The sequence below is a fragment of the Haplochromis burtoni genome, unplaced genomic scaffold (genome assembly GCF_018398535.1).
Source record: "Haplochromis burtoni strain Fernald_Lab_line unplaced genomic scaffold, NCSU_Asbu1 Contig_681, whole genome shotgun sequence".
Lineage (NCBI taxonomy): Eukaryota > Metazoa > Chordata > Actinopteri > Cichliformes > Cichlidae > Haplochromis > Haplochromis burtoni.
Window position 1 is genome coordinate 40,199 of NW_024583042.1, and position 21,958 is coordinate 62,156.

At 41.5% G+C, this 21,958-nt stretch overlaps 2 protein-coding genes and 3 non-coding genes across 5 annotated transcripts; 3 read left to right on the forward strand and 2 right to left on the reverse strand.

Annotated features, from left to right (window-relative positions):
• Positions 1–461: 461 nt before the first annotated feature.
• LOC121812600 lies at positions 462–580 on the reverse strand. The gene has a single exon (XR_006053183.1). It is a non-coding gene; the product is annotated as a 5S ribosomal RNA (ribosomal RNA).
• A 319-nt stretch (positions 581–899) lies between these two features.
• Positions 900–1,018, forward strand: LOC121812601. The gene has a single exon (XR_006053184.1). It is a non-coding gene; the product is annotated as a 5S ribosomal RNA (ribosomal RNA).
• Positions 1,019–4,333: 3,315 nt separating this feature from the next.
• Positions 4,334–4,415, forward strand: trnas-cga. The gene has a single exon. It is a non-coding gene; the product is annotated as a tRNA-Ser (tRNA).
• Positions 4,416–5,907: 1,492 nt separating this feature from the next.
• Positions 5,908–12,012, reverse strand: gpr180 (G protein-coupled receptor 180). The gene is made up of 10 exons (XM_005949975.3): positions 11,746–12,012; positions 10,726–10,869; positions 10,502–10,596; positions 9,868–9,973; positions 9,416–9,596; positions 9,144–9,193; positions 8,898–9,055; positions 8,537–8,734; positions 8,379–8,456; positions 5,908–8,227 (listed from the first exon to the last, which is right to left on the reverse strand). Exons 1-10 carry the CDS (start codon positions 11,882–11,884, stop codon positions 8,072–8,074), a joined length of 1,305 nt encoding a protein of 434 aa, XP_005950037.1. The 5' UTR covers positions 11,885–12,012; the 3' UTR covers positions 5,908–8,071.
• Positions 12,013–12,405: 393 nt separating this feature from the next.
• LOC102308584 (dTDP-D-glucose 4,6-dehydratase) lies at positions 12,406–18,677 on the forward strand. The gene is made up of 12 exons (XM_005949976.3): positions 12,406–12,626; positions 13,765–13,831; positions 13,971–14,039; positions 14,210–14,300; positions 14,405–14,553; positions 14,633–14,731; positions 15,478–15,537; positions 15,998–16,041; positions 16,143–16,308; positions 16,412–16,467; positions 16,623–16,720; positions 16,793–18,677. Exons 1-12 carry the CDS (start codon positions 12,580–12,582, stop codon positions 16,909–16,911), a joined length of 1,065 nt encoding a protein of 354 aa, XP_005950038.1. The 5' UTR covers positions 12,406–12,579; the 3' UTR covers positions 16,912–18,677.
• The last annotated feature ends 3,281 nt before the right edge of the window (positions 18,678–21,958 follow it).

Below are 21,958 nucleotides of genomic sequence, written 5' to 3' on the forward strand. Positions count from 1 at the left end.
TTTAATATTACTTTCTACACCAGGATCCTTTTTCTGCTGCTAACTGTGCAGGGGCGGGTCTAGCAAAGTTTAGCCAGGGGGGGCAGGTAGGGCATGAACAGGGAAAAGGGGGCACAAAGAATACTTTTCTTTCTTATTCTCATTTAAAACGTCTAGCTTTTAATAAATAATTATCTCAATCTTACACCCAAGTTTTAATCTGATGTAAAATGTATAGAAATCCATTAATGTATATAGTAACTATTAAGTCTAATAAACCCTAGTAAGCTGTAGTACTTTTTCCTTTGGGAACCATCTGTGCAGTCTGCAATTTTGTTGAAGAAAGATGTTGAATCTATTTAATTATTGTGGAAAAATAATTGATTTCTGTGCATTTCATTACCCAGAAATCTAACTTTTCATGCCTGTGAGCATAAACATGAGCAGCAGCGCCCTCTGCAGTTTGTGTGTGGAAGTGCAAAAGCTTACAGCACCTGGTATTCCCAGGCGGTCTCCCATCCAAGTACTGACCAGGCCCGACCCTGCTTAGCTTCCGAGATCAGACGAGATCGGGCGTGTTCAGGGTGGTATGGCCGTAAGCGAAAGCTTTGCTATATAAAGGGCATTTTATAAGTGGCAAGTGTCTCACAGTTTGATATATATTATTGTGCCAAGCTTTATATGTTACAGCGAAAGCATGCAGCTATTCCTTGTTTACTGCAGCTTCAACACTGAGCTGCAGAAATACTTTTCCCACAGTAACATCTCCATAATAACATATGTTAGATTATTATAGAACCCTGTGTTTTGTAATTCTAACATTTTTGTCGTTTGGAGACTTTAACTTCTATATAGAAGAGAAAACGTGTGCATGTGTCATCACAGCATGTTTAAAAAGGCTGTTTCTGTGCTCTTCTCTCGCTTACGGCCATACCACCCTGAACACGCCCGATCTCGTCTGATCTCGGAAGCTAAGCAGGGTCGGGCCTGGTCAGTACTTGGATGGGAGACCGCCTGGGAATACCAGGTGCTGTAAGCTTTTGCACTTACACACACAAACTGCAGAGGGCGATAAAACTCTCACTACTCCTTCCTGTAGTCTCTAGTTTCCTCCTGCTTTCCTTGAAGCACAAAAGCGCCTCGCTGATCATTTCCTAGATGCTATTTAAGGAATATTTCCTTTTGACAGTAACTACTATAGAACCTAGAGCAGCACCTCACTGTCAATAACAGATTAAACGAACAAATCACAGTACTATTGCAGAGTATAACATGGAGACAAGTAAGAGAGAAAAAACAACAACAAGATGTGACATGTTGAATTTAATATAATTATAAAAAGCAGAAACAAAGTTTTGGTTTATAGTTTACAGAATTTTACAGGGGAAAAAAAACAACACTGCGTCATATTCATATAAATGCACCGATCTGACAGACTTGCACAGGTACAAAGCAAAGGAAGTGTTGAGTTCATCTGCATGGAGCCTGAATGACCGCCTCAGCAGATCATGTATGTGGCATACGGCCAACACTGGACCAATGAGCAAGCTTTACCTCATCCCTGTCCTCTCATCTTAGTATGCATACTGAAGTTTGCATGTTACGGAGTTTTGGGGGGGTTTTGTTGTTGTTTTTGGCTGTCATATTTTCCTTTTTAAAAAAACGGCATCTTGAAATGTAAAAATGTGCTCGACAGTCCTGCTGCTTTAACCACAAATCATTTCCTGAAACTTGGAAAGTGTCCCTGTTGCTGAAAATCACACATCTTCATCATATTTGGAGGAAGTGGCTTGCAGCTCTGGTCGGTAAGATGTTTCCCTGGAGGAGAGAGAAGGACATTTGAGAGATTGATGACTCACAAGAGTCTAATCACATCAGTGCAACCAGTGGTTACTTGTATTAGTTTATTAATTAGAGATGAACCGATCTGATATTACGTATCGGTCTGATACTGACGTAAATGACTGGATCGGATATCAGAAAGACATTTTTAAAAAATGTAATCCGATCCATTAAATATCACGAAAGCATGTCACAAGACTTGCAACACGACGTAACTCAGCTCATAACCGTAGCACGTTGGAGCAGTATGCGTCACGTGATAGAGCGGCTGTGGCGTGCGAGACCTGTCGGCGGTCTGGTTGAGCATTTGGAGCCTCGCTACAAACCGGCATTTCATCTCCGAGAAGTGATCCCAGAGAGAAGTAAAGCAATGTGTAAGTTCATCTCTGAATGTTTGTAAAGCATTCCCACGTTAAGCTTAACAACCGATATATGGAGCGACTGCCTCTTCTCTCTCCCTCCCTCTCCTGCTGCTACTTCAGTCATGAAACTGATCAATGATCAGCTGATCGGCTTTTCTGTCGCGACTCCGTCTCTCTTGTTTGTTTTTGGCCCACTTTGCACCAGAAAAGGAAACCAGCGGCTAAACAACAGCAGCCCATTAAAGCTTGATAAGCTGTTGTTTGAATTTATTTAATATTACTTTCTACACCAGGTAATAAATAAAAAAAAAGACAGTTAGAACAACCAGTGGTGCCGTCATGCATTGTTTGTTGCTTATCATGTAATTACCATGTCTTCCCCGTGTACAGCAGCTTCTGCTCCTCTCCCTCCACTCGTCAGTCTTCCTTCAGGTTATCAATGAGCTCCTGCGTCTGCTGGGCCAGCCTCCTCTTCTCAGCCTGCTGCTTCTTCAGGGCTGCCTCTGCTTTCTTACTCTGGTAGATCTTCACCCCAGCAAACCCCAGACACAGCAGCAGCGTCTTCAGGGCTAAGATGTAGAAAAGCAAGGGGACGTTGTCCAAAGCCTGAGCATAGATAAGGGTACATATTTAACATAAATATGTATATAAATATATATGCAGAAATACTGTTTGTTAGAGAGTTTCTTTATAGTATTTCTGGTTTTTTCTGTTAGATTTAAGAGGTTTGCTGCAAAAGAAATTTCTGGAACAGTCTGGGACCCCAGAGGAGATTTTCCTCCTCCTCTCTTCTACCTCAGCTGCTTATGCAGGAGGTGGCAGTTATAAAAAGGACAAACAGCTGCACACCATGTGCTTTATGAGCTTGTAGCTGCACCGGGTCACACACACTTGTCATTACCGAAACAGCATTCAAAATCTTTGTATTTTAAAAATTTTCTTTACATAATAATTTAAATTAAGCATCCTATAAGAAAATTTCTAATTCCCACATTCGGCATAGATATTATCTAGCAAGTGACCGCGGCTTTAATGTTTCTACTAGTCACCTCTATTAACGCTATTATCAGCTTATTTCTGTGGTTAAATATAACAACACGTTTAAAAACTGGAGATGCCACTTGCAGTTTAAAACATACAGGAATATACACGCAGAGAGAGAGAGAGAGAGAGATGTATATGCTATTTGATATATGACGATAGTAAAAGTTTTGGACGCGGTTGTAACAAATAACGCGAGAGTCTATGGTAACGTTAGCTTTAAGCTAGTGACAGCTGCGGCAAAAAAAAGGAGCAAAAGAAAACCTAAACGAGCACAAGAGTTATACACTCATAGCCAAGCGTGCATTTGGTCCATTTAAAATGATATATCTACTGATGGTTACCTTCCAGTTAATCATTTTTCGCTCCTGTGATGGTGCAGTCGTTCTCAGTCAGCAGCCAGAGAGCTATTAGTGGTCGCGAGAAGAAGGTGGAGCTTACAGTAACTGGCCAATAGAAATGCGATATCTGCTAGCTGGCACTTATGCTACATTCAAAGTTTATGGAGTAAATCAAATCGAACCAACTCGTAAGACGAGTTGGAATACATCAAATAATGTGGAAACATTAATTTACATCAATCTAATGGTAGAAAACCACCTTAAACATTAAAGGGATTAAATTATTATTTTTATTATTTTTAAAACTCGGCGTTTCCTCATTTCCTACTGAAGTGGAATGCATCATTACTAATGGCAGTGCCGACGCACGGGGAGGGTGACTGACTCGTACCTGCTTGAAGGTTCTAGTAGTCAAGTAAACTAGATATACATTACATCTTCCATTTCTGTGTGCTCACAGAAGAGAAGTCGGTAACAACATTTGCTCAAAAACAATGTAAAATATGTAATATATCCGGTCTATTAGGTCAATAAGGAAACTCAAAGGCTTTTGATAACTGGTGCTTGCTAATGGATAATTTTGCCAGTTAAGAAATTGGCCCATTCATAGTCTTTGTTGCTGTGTTCTATAGGACGAATTCTTCGTAATGTTATAATGACGTTTTGATAAAGAGTGCGTGTCCGACAATACATAAACTTTAAGCTTGTCATACGTCGGCTTTGTGTCTTGGGTTGTATACCAGTATGCCGGCATCTTGGGCATGCGTAGTCACGGTGGCCGAGAGGTTAAGGCGTTGGACTCGAAATCCAATGGGGTTTCCCCGCACAGGTTCGAATCCTGTTCGTGACGAAATTTAATTTATGTTATCCATCAAAGTGCAAGCTGAAGCCGAGGTGCTAGCTAGCTGAAGTGTTCCTCCCTTAAATATACAGTGTACGAGCATAATTTCAATATATATAACTGAGTTTTGTTAATTTCATATTCAGTTACACATTACAAATGTAACAGGTAAATACTTTTAGTTTTAAATTGTTAGCTTTGATAACTCATTAGTTTGAGCAAATTAGTTATATTTCTGCTACATAAATGGGTGATAATTACTTAGTATAATTCTTTTTTTTAATCTGTCTTTATCTGTCTTTTTCCCCCTTTCCCACTAAAGTTGAATGTAACATTACTAATGTATTTGTAAGGTAATTGTTTTTTTGTTGTTGTTTTTTTCTTTTTTATATTATGTGTGTTTATTGTGGGGTGGCACTTCTATTTGTACTCAAAGGAGCTTGCAAAGAAAAGCGTCTGGACTTCTTTAAGTTGCTTGAAGACGTTTCACCTCTCATCCAAGAAGCTTCAGTTCTAAGGTCAAGTGGTGGAGAGTCCCAGATTTAAACCTAGCAGGAGTTTCCCCCCACAGAGGGACAAAAGGACCCCCTGATGATCCTCTAATCGCCTGAGCCAAGGTGTGGAACTGGGTGTGGGTCCCAATCAGCCAGAGTTTCGGGTGAGTTCATTGTGAAACCTGGGCCCATTTTATCATGCGAATTCCTGAGGTCGGATGGCCCAGGATGTGAGTGGGCGTTAAGGCGTCTGGGAAGGGATCTCAAAACTGGATTATAGATGGCAGAGAGTTGGTGTCGTAAACCACCGCCTCTGTTCAAAGATGGTCGCTCACAGTGGACATAGATGGCTTCTTTCACTCCTCTTTCAAACCATCTGTCCTCTCTGTCCAAAATGTGAACATTGGCATCCTCGAAAGAGTGTCCTTTATCCTTAAGATGCAGATGGACTGCTGAGTCTTGTCCTGTGGAGGTGGCTCTTCTGTGTTGTGCCATGCGCTTGTGAAGTGGCTGTTTGGTCTCTCCAATGTAGAGGTCTGAGCATTCCTCGCTGCACTGTACAGCATACACCACATTGTTAAGTTTGTGTTTTAGTGTTTTGTCTTTCGGGTGAACCAGTTTTTGTCTGAGCGTGTTGCTGGGTCTGAAATGCACCGGGATGTCATGCTTGGAGAAAACTCTCCTGAGTTTTTCTGATACACCGGCTACATAGGGGATGACAATGTTGTTGCGTCTGTCCTTCTTATCCTCCCTCGCTGGTGTCTGATCTTCTTTTCTGTGCCTCTTTGCTGACTTTAAGAACGCCCATTTAGGATAGCCGAACGTTTTGAGTGCTTCTTTTTCCCTTCAGGCTAGAACTGGGTTACTTAGATTAACCAGTGTAAATATAGGACAAGGTTACAGTGTACCTTATGATTCAAACCTCAAGCACAGTCAGTGGCTGCTGTGCTTTATGTAACTGTCACGTTTCTTGAAGCTGCAGCATGAAGGACAACATTAAGCACTTATTAGTTTCAGATCGATTTTATTACAGTTGTCATGATCACAGGTGTAATAGTTACACAGGTTGTAAAAAATTAATATATGACAACTGAAGTGTGAAATGTAAACACTACAAAACAAAATGCACTTTGCCTCTAACTGAAGGATGAGCATTTAAAGTATACAGTATAACTGGTGGCCTCATAAATAAGCTTGTCATTGAAGGACAATATGATGCACACAGGATGCACTGGCTCACATCCTGTGTGCAGACAGTAAATTATGCATGGATATAAGAAAAACGTGCACTTTTTCAGTAGAAACCAATCTGTATACTGATTTAAACAAGGTTGCACATTTTGGGATTAACAAATAACCCACGCAGGCTCATAGTCAAGTAGAACTTCATAAATAAGGAGGAGTATATACTGGTTTTCAATAAGGATTATAGCATATATTTAAAATTATAATGGGAGGTCTGTCTGTGTTTGCTGCCAATTATATTTTCACCCCAGCTTTTCTCTCTTATTAGAAGGACCTGGATTGACTGTATCCAGGTAAACGTACTGCACCTTCATGCTACACTATAGATTATTCGTTTTTAATGAATTAAAAACAATCGATTTATGATTTAGGAGAGAAAAAAAGAATCAGCAAAAACATACCAAACATGAAACTCCAACCAAAGCTTCTTTATAACGTGCTGATCTTGAAATAAATAGCTGATTAATAAATATATTAGCTGTCAGTTTGCTAAGTGGGACTTGTCCTACATGACAGTGCAGCTCAGTTCTGCCTGGCTCTTATATAACACTAATATCTCATTTAATGAGCCTCATGTACAGTAATAACTTGATGACACAGGAATGGACGTGTGGGGTTGGAATGTATTTACACAGTGAAATTCATCGGAAGCCACCAAGTAGACTTAAGTTCCTCCTGATCTTTTTTATACTGAAGATTTTTTAATAATGGGTTAGCCATGCAACGCATCTTAAGCTACGCGATTTAGAGTCTCACATGCTCTCAGCTCATAAAGTCATCAGCACCCAAGTTAAGGTGCAGCTGTATGTTAGTGTGTAAATGCTGATGTTTTGGCTCATCGTCTTCACTTTGGCTTTGCACAATCAAAGTCACGCATCCTTCTCAGTTAACAGTGTGACAATCCATTGCTTTACAGAACACATGCCGCATCCATCTGTTCATACTTTCGCTGGTCCATCCGTCTGTCTGCCCATCTCGATCGATCCTAACACATGTAACGGCTGCTATGAGAAAACCAAAACCAACAGTGGCTCGAAATACCTCCGTGCCACAGAGCTGCACCAGAAACAAACCAATGAGCCTTCGTGGCCGCTCAGCCAACCAGGCCTTAGTTTCTAAGTAGAAACTAGAGATCGTAGGTCAATCAGAGAGTAGCACGTCCTCGCTTTTGCTTTGTTCATGGGGTTAATTAATCTGATATAAAGCGCCAGCCTCAGACACAAACTGAGACTTTTCCATCCTTCGTGGCTTTGATCCAAGTCGTTGCAGCTTTAATGAGCAGGGAAAGCTCAATGAGACGACGGCTTCTGCAATCCCGACCTAAATAGTAGTGTCTTTGTTTTTTCCTTGATAGTAAATCGATGCTTCTGTTTGTGTTATAATCAAATCCAAGAACAGAAATAAAACGCTCTCGAGTATTTTAATCGTGGCCCAGGCAGCCATCTCCATATTCGGCCCTGTGAGGAGTAAATCTTCGCTTCCTTTTTCTTTCCTCACATCTGCGTCTCTAGGTGATGCATCCTTAATCTCAATCCTGGCCGGCTGTCTTCATCCGTCCTCGTTTTTCTTTTGTTTCAGTGGTATTTTGGCTGGCGTCATGGAGAACCAAAGAAACGGCCTGACAGCCGGTTCTCTCCTCCTCTTGTTCAGCAGTGCTCATGCTGGCTCCAGTCAAAATCACTTAAAACTAGAGGTAGGCTGTTGTTGTACATATATCATCCTCTGTTCACCCTCTTTCAATGATTTCTTGGTAACTTGCTTCCTAGTAACTACAGAAGTTCTCCCAGGAAACAGTTAACTGCAAAGAAAATCAGTCCCTGCAGCGTCTGAGCACATTTTTTTTGAGGAGGAGCGTCACAGCATCATGGCACATCCACCCTTAGCTCGTGATAATCATTATTAGGAAAATTGTGAGGGTGTACATGCTCAGTAGCGCGCCCTGTGGTTCGTTCTGGACATGGTGAGGGGCAGGGAGACTGAGGACAGAGAGGACACCTCCCAGTAAAGAGAGCGAGACAGGAAGAGCTGGTAGAGGATGACCATGGAGATGGACTGGCAGAGGATCACCCCCATGGTCACCACCTGCAGAGGAGGAAGACAGGTGGGAGGCAGCGTGTAAACTTGGTGGCCAATGGAGGACAAAAGGTAAGAACTGAACATTTAAACTCAGTGAACATGAAAGAATTATCCTCAATAGCAAAAACTGTTGTTGTCTTTGTGCGGGAGTTCAAACCTTTTCCTTCTGATGCTCGTTGAAGATCACAGACATGAGGACGAGGATGGGATGACAGAGGAACCACAGGAAGCATCCCTGCACAGAACAAGACCACATGACCGCCCGAGAACCTGCAGGCGTCTGTTATGTCAGTTTTATTGAGAAATCGTTTTTACCTTGGCGAAGCTGAGGTAGAAGTCTCTCTTTAGGGTGCTCCTCTCGGTGGAGATGATCTGGTAGAGGATGGAGGCCAGTAGGAGGGCCAGGCCCACTCTCAGAGCCATGAGGAGGAGACCAGCCACACTCTGCTGGGCGTGATAGCTGTGGTGTTCACTCTCCGACTCTGAATACTGCTCCCACAGCAGCAGCACCGCCTGAAAATACAGTCCGGTTCTTAACAATCATCTTGTGGCAAATACCCCAAATGAACTCCCACCTCATTCTGAAAACATCATGTTTACCTGATCGGGATTCTATGTGCTGGATCAAATTTTCCTTAAAAATTAAACACTTGAAGTCATCTCAAGTTCTGCATACCTGTGTAATAACTCCACCAACAGCTACAGCTGTGGAGGCCGGAGACTGTTCCCACTGCAGAGGTCGGGACTGAGGCTTCCTGCCTCGGCTCAGGGTCCAGCCCATACACAGACTCAACAACATGTACAGCATGGACACCTGGGACACCATATCCCAGACTGCATTGGAGCCAAAAGAGAGGTTAACATGATCAGAGAGGTTCATTTTTTCTCTTATTGACTCTTTATAATGTTGCAGGTAACATACACTCAGCCAGGCTGCCCATCAGTGGAAGACCGATTCCATCTCTGGAATACCTGCAGACAACAGGAGGCACAAACAGAAACACTGTTGTCTTAATTCACATAGTTTTTTATTAACAACTCTGTACTAAATAAATACAAATATTCCAAAAGACTTAAAATACATTTTAGGTCATAAAACATTACTGATATGTAACAGTGGGCCATCAAGAGTAGCATGAGCTTTAGAAACATTATAAATATTGCGCTGCCTTTCTCTGGCTCTGCTGAATCTACCTGGCCAGGTGGATGTAGTTGCAGAGCGCAGAGCAGCCCTGTAAAGCCAGCGCTGTAGTCAGTACTTTGAGGACAGTGTGCATGGGTCCTCCTTTCCTCAGAGCCTGGTACAGAGGCTGGATGTAGATGCAGCAGGCGATGAAGTAGGCCAGCAGCAGGAGGAAGTAAAAACTGTGGAGGCCTAAGAGAGCGAGAGGGGAAAAATCATCAGCAATCCATCAGGATCAAACATAAAGTCCTGTCCTAATGTATTAATCAGGTCTGACATAGCACCTGAAGAGCCCTTACAACTTTTTATTAGTTTTACTAGATTTGGGACTTTATGCCGACAGTCATACTCTCACTGCAGAGGAAGCTAACAAGCATGAAATGCATCACCAGCTTGAGCTTAGTGATGCACTGACATTATCTGCTGTAGTCTGACAGCGGAGGGCGTATTCGGGGTGTCTGACCTGCCTCCTCTGCACTGAAATGCTCCAGAGGGTTTCCAGCCGAGTCGGCATTAAACAGCAGGACAGTGAAATCAAGATCAGCGTGGCCAGCAATCAATACGTTTTCCTAAGGAGAGAACGGAAATCTCAGTGATAAGCAGAATCCATATAGTTATGACTATCATTATTACTCGATCATGCAGTACTGTTGAAGGCATTACTATCTAGTATAACAGCATTACTACCAATATTTCAACCTATTTTTCCAGAACCAGTTTTAAATATTTAACTGTGCATTCACACTGTCAGTGTTGTGTTTTGTGTTAGAATGAGCTCGCTGACAATAAATGTTTATTGTGACAGATTTATGACTGTGTGTGTATTTGACTGTATATATGCGTACATGACTGTGCATGCACTGACCTGTAGGTGTGATGCAAACCAAAACATTTGCGACCCTACATCAGTTTCTGCAGGAGTAGGACTGTATTTCACTGTATACTGCAATATAGAGTGCATGTGTCTTTGCACAGAGTCTCCTTTAGAGGTGTCCTCTTATTTGTTCATATTTGTGACAACAGCATCGCTGCTGCAGGTTTGCCTGACTGAAGCCCTAGTTGCATTATTACATTAATATTATATATAATTGTGTTACCTGACATGTATATCTGTCAGCATACAGGATCTGCCAGGCTGTGGGCAAAGACTGCCGAGGGATCGTCTGGTTGTGCTCTTCTTGACTGAGTGTAACTGTGGGTGGGTAGGGGTGGGGGAAGAGAGATGAGGTGACAGTGTGGAGGAAGGAAAGTGGAGACATAAATCAATATGGCGTCATGGCAGGAGAATCCAGAATTGTATCAGCGATTGCTGGTTTCTTACTGGTCACGTCGGCTTTGGCGAGCCTCTCGGAGCAGCTGAGGTTGTCCAGCTCCGAGTCCATATCCTGATACAGCAGCAGTCTGGACTCTCTCTCTTTAGCCAGCGTTGAGCTGTCCACCCGGCACACCAGCAGACCGTTGCCGGCTAAACGAAGACAAGGCACCATGGTTGCAGCAGCTTCTCAGATGTAACATTTAACACTCAGATAGCATATTCGTGAAATTTTACAGACCAAACGGCTAACTAGTAATTCAATAATGTACTCAACTGATTAGACTTTAATATATAAAACATTCATTTTCAAATATATAAGCTGGAGAACAAAGAGATTGTAGCTTTCAGTGGCCTTTGGATCTCTGAGGTCCAATGATGGGTCCCTAGTTTGCCAGCATGGTTTCTACCCATAAGCCCTTGTGCTTCACACAGGGTTAATCTCCTGAAACAAGTGAGATTAGCTGGCATCTGGTAGCTTCAGACCTTTTAAAAGCAAAAAGTCTTGCAGAAAACACCCCCCACTATGCCATGTGACATGTGCAGCCAGCCTCTGTCCACACTCAGGGTGCAATCAGCTCATTTATGGGTCGGAAAGAAGTTGGATTCCTATAAGACCTGTAAAAAAATACCTAAAAGTGTCCTGAAGCAAGTTTCCGGAATACTTGTTGGAGGTCAGCCCGAATAAAAATGCTATAAAACAAAATACAGAGGCTTAAGACAAACAGTAATTTGACATTAAGCAGCAAAGGTAAAGATAAAGCGCCGGCTGAATGCTGCCAGAACTGCTAATAATCAGTGCACACGTTATCAGATACTCGCATGACACGTTAGTTACACCCATTGTTGAGCGGCTCAGTGAGAGCTGTTAGCAAATAAAAAAAGGAAAGCAAACACGGGCACTAAACTGAGCCGTCAGCTCGTTATTACCCCACGTTAATCATTAAGGTGGCGTGAAAAGAAGCTAAGCCCGCTGTCAGAGCTGGAATGACACGCCAGCAGCAAGCACATCAGCACCGTCAACGTTACCTTGGTACATGAATTTAGTGATGAACTGGCCCTTCTGCTGTCTCGCCGCTTCGCTCTTAAAAAGTCCCGTAACAGTTTTCCCGGAAGCCTCCGAAGTGAGCAGCAAAACAGCCGCAAGTGTGGCTAATAAGTACGACATTTTCCCGCTTGTGCAGTTTAGCGTTATCGACAAATATAGGATGCCTCATCGATTCAATGAGCCACGAAGCCAGAAGTGAACCAGCTGCGTCAAAACCCCCAAAAGTTCGCCAAGCTGTGACCGGAAGTTGGATGTTCTTGCCCTCAAATAAAAGCTAAAGCTTGGAAATAATGGATAATAAACGCGCGCGGAATGACACAAAACACATTCACATGAAGACACACCTGAAATAATATTATATTTAAGTTTGGTACAAAACTAAACGCAACACACACAAGTGTTGTAGGTTAAAATACTCGATATGACCTTTATTTTGGAAAGCACCACCGGATGATATGTGTTTATTTAAGAGGACTTGACTGGTTTTCGCTTGCCTACAGGTCTACGTTGACAGTTTGATTGATTCGGGATTCACGCAATCACATCGCGCTAACCTCACTGCGTCATGTAGGACAACCAATCAGAGAGTAGAAACTAGTACACACACTATTAATGACCCGCCCTCTTTCAACGTGTCAACACTGCCGTGAAGCAGCCGGTGACTGTCGCACAATCCGGCTACTGTTATGGAAGGAAATAAAGCTCTGCTGTTTCCGTTAGGATAGCTAGCTTACAGGCTTGATGTCGGAAAATATGTTTTTATTATACCTATAGGAGTTCATGTTGTGAGGTAACAGCTGCTGGAAGACCAGGAAATGGACTTCAACAGGACTGTTCTGGTGACTGGAGGCTGTGGATTCATGTGCGTTCGTATTTCATATCAGTGTACACTTAAGCTGAAATAACATTACGAACTTAGCATTTAGCTTGATAAACAGACCTGACCGTGGTTCCTCTTTTAGTTATCAAGACTAGGACCTGTAAGGAAAACCTTTGCACAGGTGAAACAGAGGTAAACGATAAAGGAACATCTGTTAGCAATAGCAGTTATTTACTAAGAAATAAGCACAATCTTATTAGTGAAAAAGTATTTATTGTAAAAAAAAAACAAACGAACTAACATTACTCTGGCTTATCTTATAAATCATCCCGGTGTCTCTACAGGTTGAGTAACTGTTCACAAGTCTTGGAGTAGTGGTTTCAGTCCTGGGGTATATTTCAAAATATTATGGCAGGCTGAGAATTGAACCCACAAACACATGGAGCCAAATGCTCAGATGAGTGTTAAAGTGTAGTTAGCACTCAGTTAGAACACTTGTAAATTACTTGTTTTGCCTGTAATCGGTCAAGAAAGAACTTCCTGTGACAACACAGAAGCTGGAACCAGTTTTTGGCAAAGTGATCTCCATATATCCTTTATTTATCCTGGCAAAAAGTCTTATTGGCATTAAAAATGTCTTTTTCGAAACAGATGTGACCAAGTGGGCAGCAGAAATTGCAGCAAATTTAAAATCAGAGTTCTTTCGAGATATTGGAAGTGACTGAAATGGACTGGATTATTTATAATGTAGGTACAATAACAGGTGATTTCTTTGTGTTAAATATAACCCCTTAGCAAATCCTGGTTAAAACAGCCTCTTTACCAATATAAGCAAAGATATTAGACATAAAAAACACATAGAGACAGGTTTATTAACGACAAATGGAGGAACAAGCAAAGTTTTCCCTTTTATTATAAAAAAAAAGTAAAATTTGGGAATGCTCAGTTCACAAATCAGGTTTCATCTCATTATTATGGTTTTATCTCACTAACAAATGAAGGAATCTCTGTTTGTGGGATGTGATTTCTGTAGTGTTTACATATAGGCAATGCAAAGTGGTCAGCTCATGTCGTCTTCTTGACATAAATGGCACAGACGTGTGTGGGCTGATGGAGTCTCTGCCCAGATAAAGGCCAGTGGGGCGTAAATGAACTGTCTCAAATTTCTCTGCTCCTACAGCGGCTCCCATCTGGTGTGCTCGCTGGTCCACAGACACCCGGAATGGAGAATTATCAACCTGGATAATGTAAGTCTTAATTTTCTTCCCCCCCCTCACTCCGTTTCCAAATATAACACTGTGGGTTTGTTGTCTTTGTGACGTGCAAAGCTGCAGCTAGTGTCTGCTGTGTGCACTGTGGCACGTCTCACTGTCTGATCTCTTCCAGTTGGATTACTGCTGCAGCCCCAGGAGTCTGAAGAGCGTTGAAAACAGAACGAACTACATCTTTATCAGGGTGAGCGCTGATAAATAAACACATCAGGTCAAGAATAACCAGACTGGCACCAGATGTCTATGTAATTTAATGCTACTTTTGTATAATTACATGTATTATTATGCTTAAAATAAGGTGTAATTTGAAGGATTTATCATCAGTTGAGCTTTTTGGACTCTTTTCTTCAACAGGGGGATGTGTGTAACCCGCGGCTGCTGAACCACATCTTCAGTTCCAAAAACATCGACGTCATCTTTCACCTGGCTGCCAAAACTCACGTCGGTGAGCAGCAGCTTGTTCGGGCAGTTCTTATGAACAGGAGCTTTTGCAGCTTCAGCTCTCGTGTTAAAATTCTTTTCCTCTCTCCTTCCTCTCTGTGCTGTCAGAGGCTTCCTTTGAATCCCCATCCACTTTCCAGCAGGTCAACGTTGAAGGGACCAGAGTTCTGCTGGGAGCGGCCCATCAGGCCCGACACCAGCCACAGCGCTTCATCTACATCAGCACCGATGAGGTGTACGGAGCCAGTCTGCATGAGGCCAGTGGATAGATTGGGGTTGTTGGTTCGTGCTTTTGTTTATGGATCAGGCAGTGACGCTGATGTTTGTCCCCTACAGGTGTTTGATGAGAGCAGCCCAGTGAGGCCCTCCAATCCGTACGCTGCTACTAAAGCTGCTGCAGAGTATCTGGTCAGATCATACTGGGACCAGTACAAGGTAAACCCATACAGATGGGCCAGTAGCTTCCAAACCAAATAAATGACTTTAGATATTAGTTTTTGATTTTTCAGTTTTGGCTCGGATGTTAGTTACTCAGTTTAACAATCACAGTAGTGAAAACAGCGTTATTATTGTGACCATATGACATGAACTTTGGAGCTCGTTGCCTTTGAAATAGTTGCTTGGCCACTGATTGTAGTCAGATGCCATCTTTAAAGATACTTTAGTGCATTTAGATGGCAATAAGATCGGGTCAGCCTGCTATCAGTCTACAACTGAGCCCGGTCGGATTGGCATTTGATTGCAATCAGTGATCAGGAAGCAGTTAACTTTCGCTGTCTATATACTGTACATAGAAATTCACATTAAGTCCTTATATTCAGAGTCCAGCCAGAGACTTATCGATCTGATGAGAAATCCTTCCATAAATAGTGATGTTGTTGCTGCAGGAAAGCGATGTAACTGCAAAATGATGTGGGCGCTCCACAACCTTCCAGTTTTACAGGAATATGACTAGAATGCACCCAGCTGGCAACTATAAGTCAAGTCCCCTGTTGCTGCAGACTAGTTGCGCTTGTACTCTTGTAAGAAAGAGAACTTCAAAACTGGGCAACTCTCATCAAAATAATCTACATGGCACTAGAGGCCAGAGGTTAATGTGATTTGAGGTGAACTGTCCCTTTAATTTTAAAACCTGAATGACTTTTTTAATCTTTGTCATTTGAATACTGCTCTGTTACCAGTTTCCCATCATCATTACCAGGAGCAACAACATCTACGGGCCCAGGCAGTACACGGAGAAGGTCCAGTATCATGACTAAGCACACCCATTTTACATTTAGTGGCTAATTTTGCAGAAATATGCTCCATTTGTACAGTTTAAGATTTGAGGCTGTATATAAGATATCTGCGCAGCTGTATGTAGAACTATTTTCATGTATGTAAAGCAACATCAGGTCACACTGATGTCATCTGTGCAAGATTAATCTACAGTGATACATATTTTAAAGATTTGTTTTAAGGTTATTGTAATTACCCTCATTGCCACAAGGGGGAGACAAAAGTTCACCCTGCAGGTTTAAAAATGCTGCAATCAGCTGTGTGTTTACATTTGACTACAACTGAATGCACAGACAGAAAATGCAAAATCAGACTTTCACTTTCAGTTCCTTCCAAAGATTTAACTGGTTTTAAAGAGTTAAACATATCTTCTTCTTCTTTGTCACCAAGCTTTTAATATAAATTGTCATCTTGATCTTTCAGGTCATTCCAAGGTTCCTCACCCTCTTACAGATGGACAAGAAATGGTGGGTTTGTTTTAACGAGCGCTGTCGTTCCGGTCTGTGTTTCACAGTAACAGAAGTGCTTATCCAATTAAACCCGTTTCTGTGCGTTTGCTCTGCGGCAGCACTATCCAGGGAACCCTTCCAAAATCCCGCCACTTCCTGTTTGTCAGTGATGCCATAAACGCCTTCCTGTTGCTTCTGGAGAAAGGGATTGTGGGAGAAATCTACAATGTGGGGACAAGCTGTGAGATTCCCATCATGCAGCTGGCGAGGGAACTTGTTAGGATGGTGGGTATAGGAACTGTTTATCCAAACATTTAGCAGGAGCTTTTAGGAAGTAAGCGAATTAAATGAATACTAAAAGGTGTGTGTGTGTGTTCGTTCTGTTTAGGTCAAGAAAGTGCCAGAATCTGAAGTAAATGATTGGCTTGAGTTTGTGCCTGACAGGTAAGTAGAGAAAGAGCTGGCAAAAGCAGGGGAGAATTCCAGGAAGTAGCCAAAGCCTTCCACTTTGGCTTTAGACTCAAAATCTCCGTCTTTTGACATCTTGACCTTAAAAGCACACTCTTATCCACTTTTAACCTTTGACCTCTGCTCTCCAGGCCGCGGGTCGACCTGCGTTACCCCATCAAGTGTGAGAAGCTGCAGCAGCTGGGCTGGAGAGCTGAGGTGTCCTGGACTGAAGGCATCAGACAGACAGGTACAGACACACACACACACACTCCCTTCCTGTATGGTGTGTTAGTGATTCATGCGTTTCTTGTTTTTACAGTGAAATGGTACCGAGACAACCCAGACTTCTGGTCAGACATCAGCGAAGACCAACCACCAATCAGGCGCGAGTTTGAAAATGCTAGCACCACAGTGGTCACGATCAGCTCTGAATCTTGACTGACAGGAAGAGACTTAATTTTTTTTTCCATACAAGTAATTTCACGTGATATTTATGCAGCACAGAGGCCATCATGGCTGGTTTAAAGCTCAATGAACAAAACACTGAATCCTTCAGTTAGCATCAGTCTTACTCTGCAGAACATTTCATTCTCAGCCGTCTCTCAGTTAAGACAGTTTGAGCAACAGGACCTGAAGTGCCAGATAACCAAGGGGAGAGCCTTCAAAGCAGACGTACAGCTGGAAATTAATGCACTTTATTAACTTCATAGTAATTACAATCTTAGCTGATATTAACAGTGTCTTGTCCTGCTCATTGTGATTATTTAAATTATATGTTTGCACAGTGTGGGCTGAGGGACATTAATCTCTGATTGGTTCAACATTTTCATTTAGTGTTGGCAGGATCCTGGAGTCGTGCAGACAAACAGGTTAAAGTGTCAGCGCAGGAAGAAAAACTGAGGGGAAGAGCAACGCCTCACCTTTGATTGCGTTTGGCTGAGTATGCAGTGCAGGCACAAGTTTAAATTAAGACTCCTCTTTCCTGTTGGCTTTCATCAACAGAAAATAATCAGGATTGTAAGAATAGATTTTGAAGTTGGGCTTTGTTAACTGTAGCCTTCTTTTACCAAATGGCCTGAAATAACAATGATCTCTGTTGATGTAGGTAGCACAGACTCAGTGCCTTATTTCCAGTGTACATGGATTATGAACCCAAGAGGCTCATTTTGAGACCAGAAGAAACTGATTTGACCTTCCTCAGCCTTTTATCTCATGTGTTTCCTTTAAGATTGTTAATGCAAATATTCGGCAAAGACTGGAACGACACATTACATAATGGAACAGGTTTCAGAGAACAAGGGTTATGCAGGTAATTCCTAGATAACCCTCTAATGAACGGATGTCTGCCATTGTACACCGTGGGCCAAATACTGTGATCAGAAGACAACTGGATCAGAGGAACTCCAAACTTAATGCCTCATATGTTAATAAAATAAGTTTTTCTACATGACAAAGATCTGTCAGCACAACTCTTTGGGCTTAAACCGTAAGAAATGTGAATAATTGGTAGCTCAGTTTTATCATTTTAGTACATTCTGGACAAAGTTTTTGTTCACTTAATTTTTTTTCTTTACTGTTGACTTGAGAAAAAAAACATACTTAAGTTTTTTTTTTAAATATTTCATTACTTTGGTGTATCATGAATGGCCACAGGGGAAGATCTTTGCTGAACTGGCTCCAAGGCCTCATGTTTGACACCCTATTGTATGTTAGTCACCAGTATTTTGCACTTAGTCACTTCAATCGCTTGCATCAAAGTTGAGAAAGGTTTCTAAGCAGTTTTACTTTTGCCAGATCTCGACTTTTTACGGTCTCTCGTCACAGCATCACTGCGAATCACTTCCTGTGTGGACGCAGCTTTATTCAGAGTTACAGAGGCTGCTGTTCTGTTGTTCTACACAAAGCTAATAAAACTGACTCCAACTTTAAGAAACGTGGCTGTCAGGTCATTTTAATCTGCTTATTGAATGAAGCAAACAGCTTCGAGTCATCCTCTGCTACCAGTCAGCAAGGCTCTGTACCAAGGTAGAAATATGTAGGTGCAACTTCAGATTTCAAATTAGTTGTTTATGATTTTTAATGATCTGTGTTTTAAGGACAAGGGAATCAATCATTCCTGTCAGATGCATTTTATGCACACTGTTTTTATAATTTGATGCTGTAGAATGTATTTATTTTCAAATAAACACTTTTTAATAACTTCACAGTTTGTGTTTTTCCATGTCTGTAAAGTCACACACGTACACAAACAAAAGCCAAAACCACTGATTACATCTGCAAATCCAAACCTTTATTTGTGGTAAAATCAGAATATTTGCACAGTTTTGTTTTCTTCGTGCAGTGCTCTTCGTGCACATCTGCTAAACTAATACATAAGCAAATACTAACTACCAGGCTGGTGCAGCTGCCCGTCCACACTATGGGGTCTGGCCATTCAGTAATGACGACAGCACTGGGCTTCATTTCAGTTCGCTCGCTAAGAGAACAGCAATCGTTCCTAAATGCACCTCAGCATCTGAATTTCAGATCACTTTAACAAACTGAACTTGAAATAAAGCCACAAAGTGTTTTGTTTTTGTGTGTCTTTCACGACACCCTGACAAAAAATACAATTACTTTGTTGCAAAATGTAGTTTGTGCATACAAAAGGCTGTAAAGTAATGGTTCACCTACGTCTGATATGCGTCAGTGATTGCTGAGGCTACAGTCTTTGGACAAATCAATCAGTCCCTGTGTAACTACAGTGGGTCTGTGCTTAGAGGAGCACCAGTACAAATGTCCGTTATATTACTGTCTCTCCTGCAGGTCAGATAAATACTGATCAGCTGCAAGAAGGGGAAAAAAATAATAAATAAATCCCCATTTCTGATTGGCCAGAAACACCCCTGTGACAGCTCTAACAACGCCTGAAAAGATGCAAACCACAACAACGGAGCAATAGAACCACAGTTAAGTCTGTGTTATGAAGACTTTAAAGATCGCCACTTGTTTTTGCCAGACATTCACAACAAGGGTATTAACGAGAAGGAAAAGTGTAAAGATTCAACAAAGAAAAGGAAAAATAAAACGACTTGGAGAAAATCTGGACACTTTTTTTTGTACTGCATGTTTTTGTCGTTTTTTACAAAATGGTCTTTGATCGTTAACTTGTTATTTTTTAATCCAAACCTTGGCATTTACGGTGGTATTTTCTCAATTTGTTTGCCGATTAAAAATGGCTGTTTATGGTTGATTATTATTGGCAATGAAGCCTGTCGCATAAACAGGTTTGCGGATGTGATACTGAGTCCAATGTGACTTTAAAGGTAACCAGTGGAGGCTGTTTCTCGTAACGTGTCGCCATCACATCGGCTGTAATCAACAATCTGTGGTACACCTCGAACCTTCATGTTACACCACATGCACATCTTTACACATTAACAGAAGACCTGAAGTTGGAGGTTTCAGCTGGGAGAAGAGTACTGTAGTGCTGGAAAACACTGGTGTTGAGCTTTACGCAGGGATACACAGGATACTGTGGCATCTTTAAACTGTAATTGGCAGAACTGACTGGACTATTTAGTTGAAATCGGAATTTTCAGGAATGACAGCATGAATACTGCCAAAAATAAAATCATAGGCATTGCGTAGATTCAGCAGATTTTAGGCCACATAGATTGATGGCTAGCGCTAAAAGGTAGGGTAAGTGCTAGTGTGCTAAAAATCTATAAACCAAGGGGCAAAAGTAATACAGGATGAAAACAACAAATGATAATGAAGGTTATTTTTTGAGTTTTTGAGTTATTTAGGTTTAGACTAAGTTGTGGACTGCTGATGCTAGCACGTCACAGCCATGTTGCTAGCATGGCCGATAACCAGGAAGCACTGAGAGTACCTCCACCCCCAGAGAACCCCCGGCTTTCTGAGGTTTAAACAAGCTGATCATAGAAGGTATAAAACAGATTCATTTTTCTGACTCAATAGCTACGTCCAAGACAGAAGTGCCTAAAACCTGCATTCTATCTGAAGACCACCAGATGGCGATAGCTGTGCTTGCTAAAAGAACGCTTTCCTGCTGAGTTATGGGCTCAGTCACTCATTCAGTTTAATGTTTTTTAAGTCTATTTTGTAAATCTTGGTCATAATATGCTTCCAAAAGGATTATCTATGGTACACCTAATGGTAATCATTCACAAATTTTTAGCCAATGAGCAAGCAGTCTCAGTCATCTGTTTTTTTGTTTGTTTCTTTTTAAATCAAGATGGTAAAAGTGAAGATGCCAATATTAAGACTTCAAAGTGGGACTTGGGGATCAGATATATGGGCCAGATTTGCCTGATAAAATTCAGTTTCATTCTTACAAGTTAAATAAAAAAAAAATGTAAGGAAGAACCGTGGCTGCAAAAACTGCCCAGTTAAAAAAAAGAAAAGATGTGCACACAGCATAGGAGCTAGGTTTTAGGGTTTTTTTGTTGTTTTTTTTTTAATGGTCTTACACAAAATATATGCATCTGTATTTATGAAATGCAGGTGGTTTTTGAAAATTACAGCCACTGTTGAAACCCAGCCTTGCTATGGTGAGACGCTGACGGAGAAACGCTCCCCCACGTCGCATCTTTAACATTAAAAAGCTCACACTACCCCAGAAAAATAGAAATTTTTCACTCATACCAATGACATTCAACATTCAAGTGCCAGTGTTTTTGTTTACTGTCTTTTGGTCAAGTCACTTTGTAAAATATCAGCTTTTGTATTAGGCATAGAAAAATAAATATTTCTCAAAAATGCTTGATAAATTACACAAACTTGCAGTGAAAGTAGACTCAAGAACTCTGTGTGCAAACAGCTGAATCCTACCTTTGCTGTTAACTAGAACTCCACCTGGTCCCCAAAAAAAAAAAACAATTAAAAATTAAAAAAAACTAAAAACAAAAATTCTCAAAGAACCTTTGCGCGCACACACACACACACACACACACACACACACACACACTTCTTATTTAACATCTCTACACTGTCTTCACACTCACTCTCAGTCGTACCTCTTTAGGATTAAAGGACGTGTGCTACAGAAGACTTTTGTTGAAGTCTTTTGTGTAAAACTCAGTGGTCTTTCTATAACGGAGGGGGCCCTGCAGGCCGCAGCAATGGAAGCATAGCACCATTAATTGTTCTCTGACCATCAGTGCTGTCTGTATCACAGGTAAGTTTGCTATCAGCTCCATTAGGGCTGGGTATCACCCTTCATTTAAGGCATCAGAAGGTTTTGGGAAATAAAAAAAACAAAAAGAACTAAAGTGCTGGATCAGTTTTGCAGGAAGTAAACAAAGCATTTTCTGCATGACACAAACTTTTGTGTTTTTTCTTAAACTTTGTTTACTGCTGAAAGTGTGTGAGATAGTTAAGGTACATGCAGTGACACTAGCAAGACGCTGGTGATCCGTTAGCATGTAACAGTAGCACTGTTTACCATGTTACATGAGCATGTTACCAAGGTAGATTTGCT

What these genes read in the sequence shown, in the direction of transcription:
- gpr180 (XM_005949975.3), bottom strand. Translation starts at nt 11,884, where the DNA reads ATGTCGTACTTATTAGCCACACTTGCGGCTGTTTTGCTGCTCACTTCG. An exon ending in CACTAAATTCATGTACCAAG is followed by an intron (nt 10,870 to 11,745) that starts GTAACGTTGACG and finishes GTCTTCGTTTAG; the next exon opens with CCGGCAACGGTCTGCTGGTG. An exon ending in TTGGTGGAGTTATTACACAG is followed by an intron (nt 8,735 to 8,897) that starts GTATGCAGAACT and finishes CTGTATTTTCAG; the next exon opens with GCGGTGCTGCTGCTGTGGGA.
- LOC102308584 (XM_005949976.3), top strand. Translation starts at nt 12,580, where the DNA reads ATGGACTTCAACAGGACTGTTCTGGTGACTGGAGGCTGTGGATTCAT. An exon ending in ACTGGAGGCTGTGGATTCAT is followed by an intron (nt 12,627 to 13,764) that starts GTGCGTTCGTAT and finishes CTGCTCCTACAG; the next exon opens with CGGCTCCCATCTGGTGTGCT. An exon ending in CTTGAGTTTGTGCCTGACAG is followed by an intron (nt 16,468 to 16,622) that starts GTAAGTAGAGAA and finishes TCTGCTCTCCAG; the next exon opens with GCCGCGGGTCGACCTGCGTT.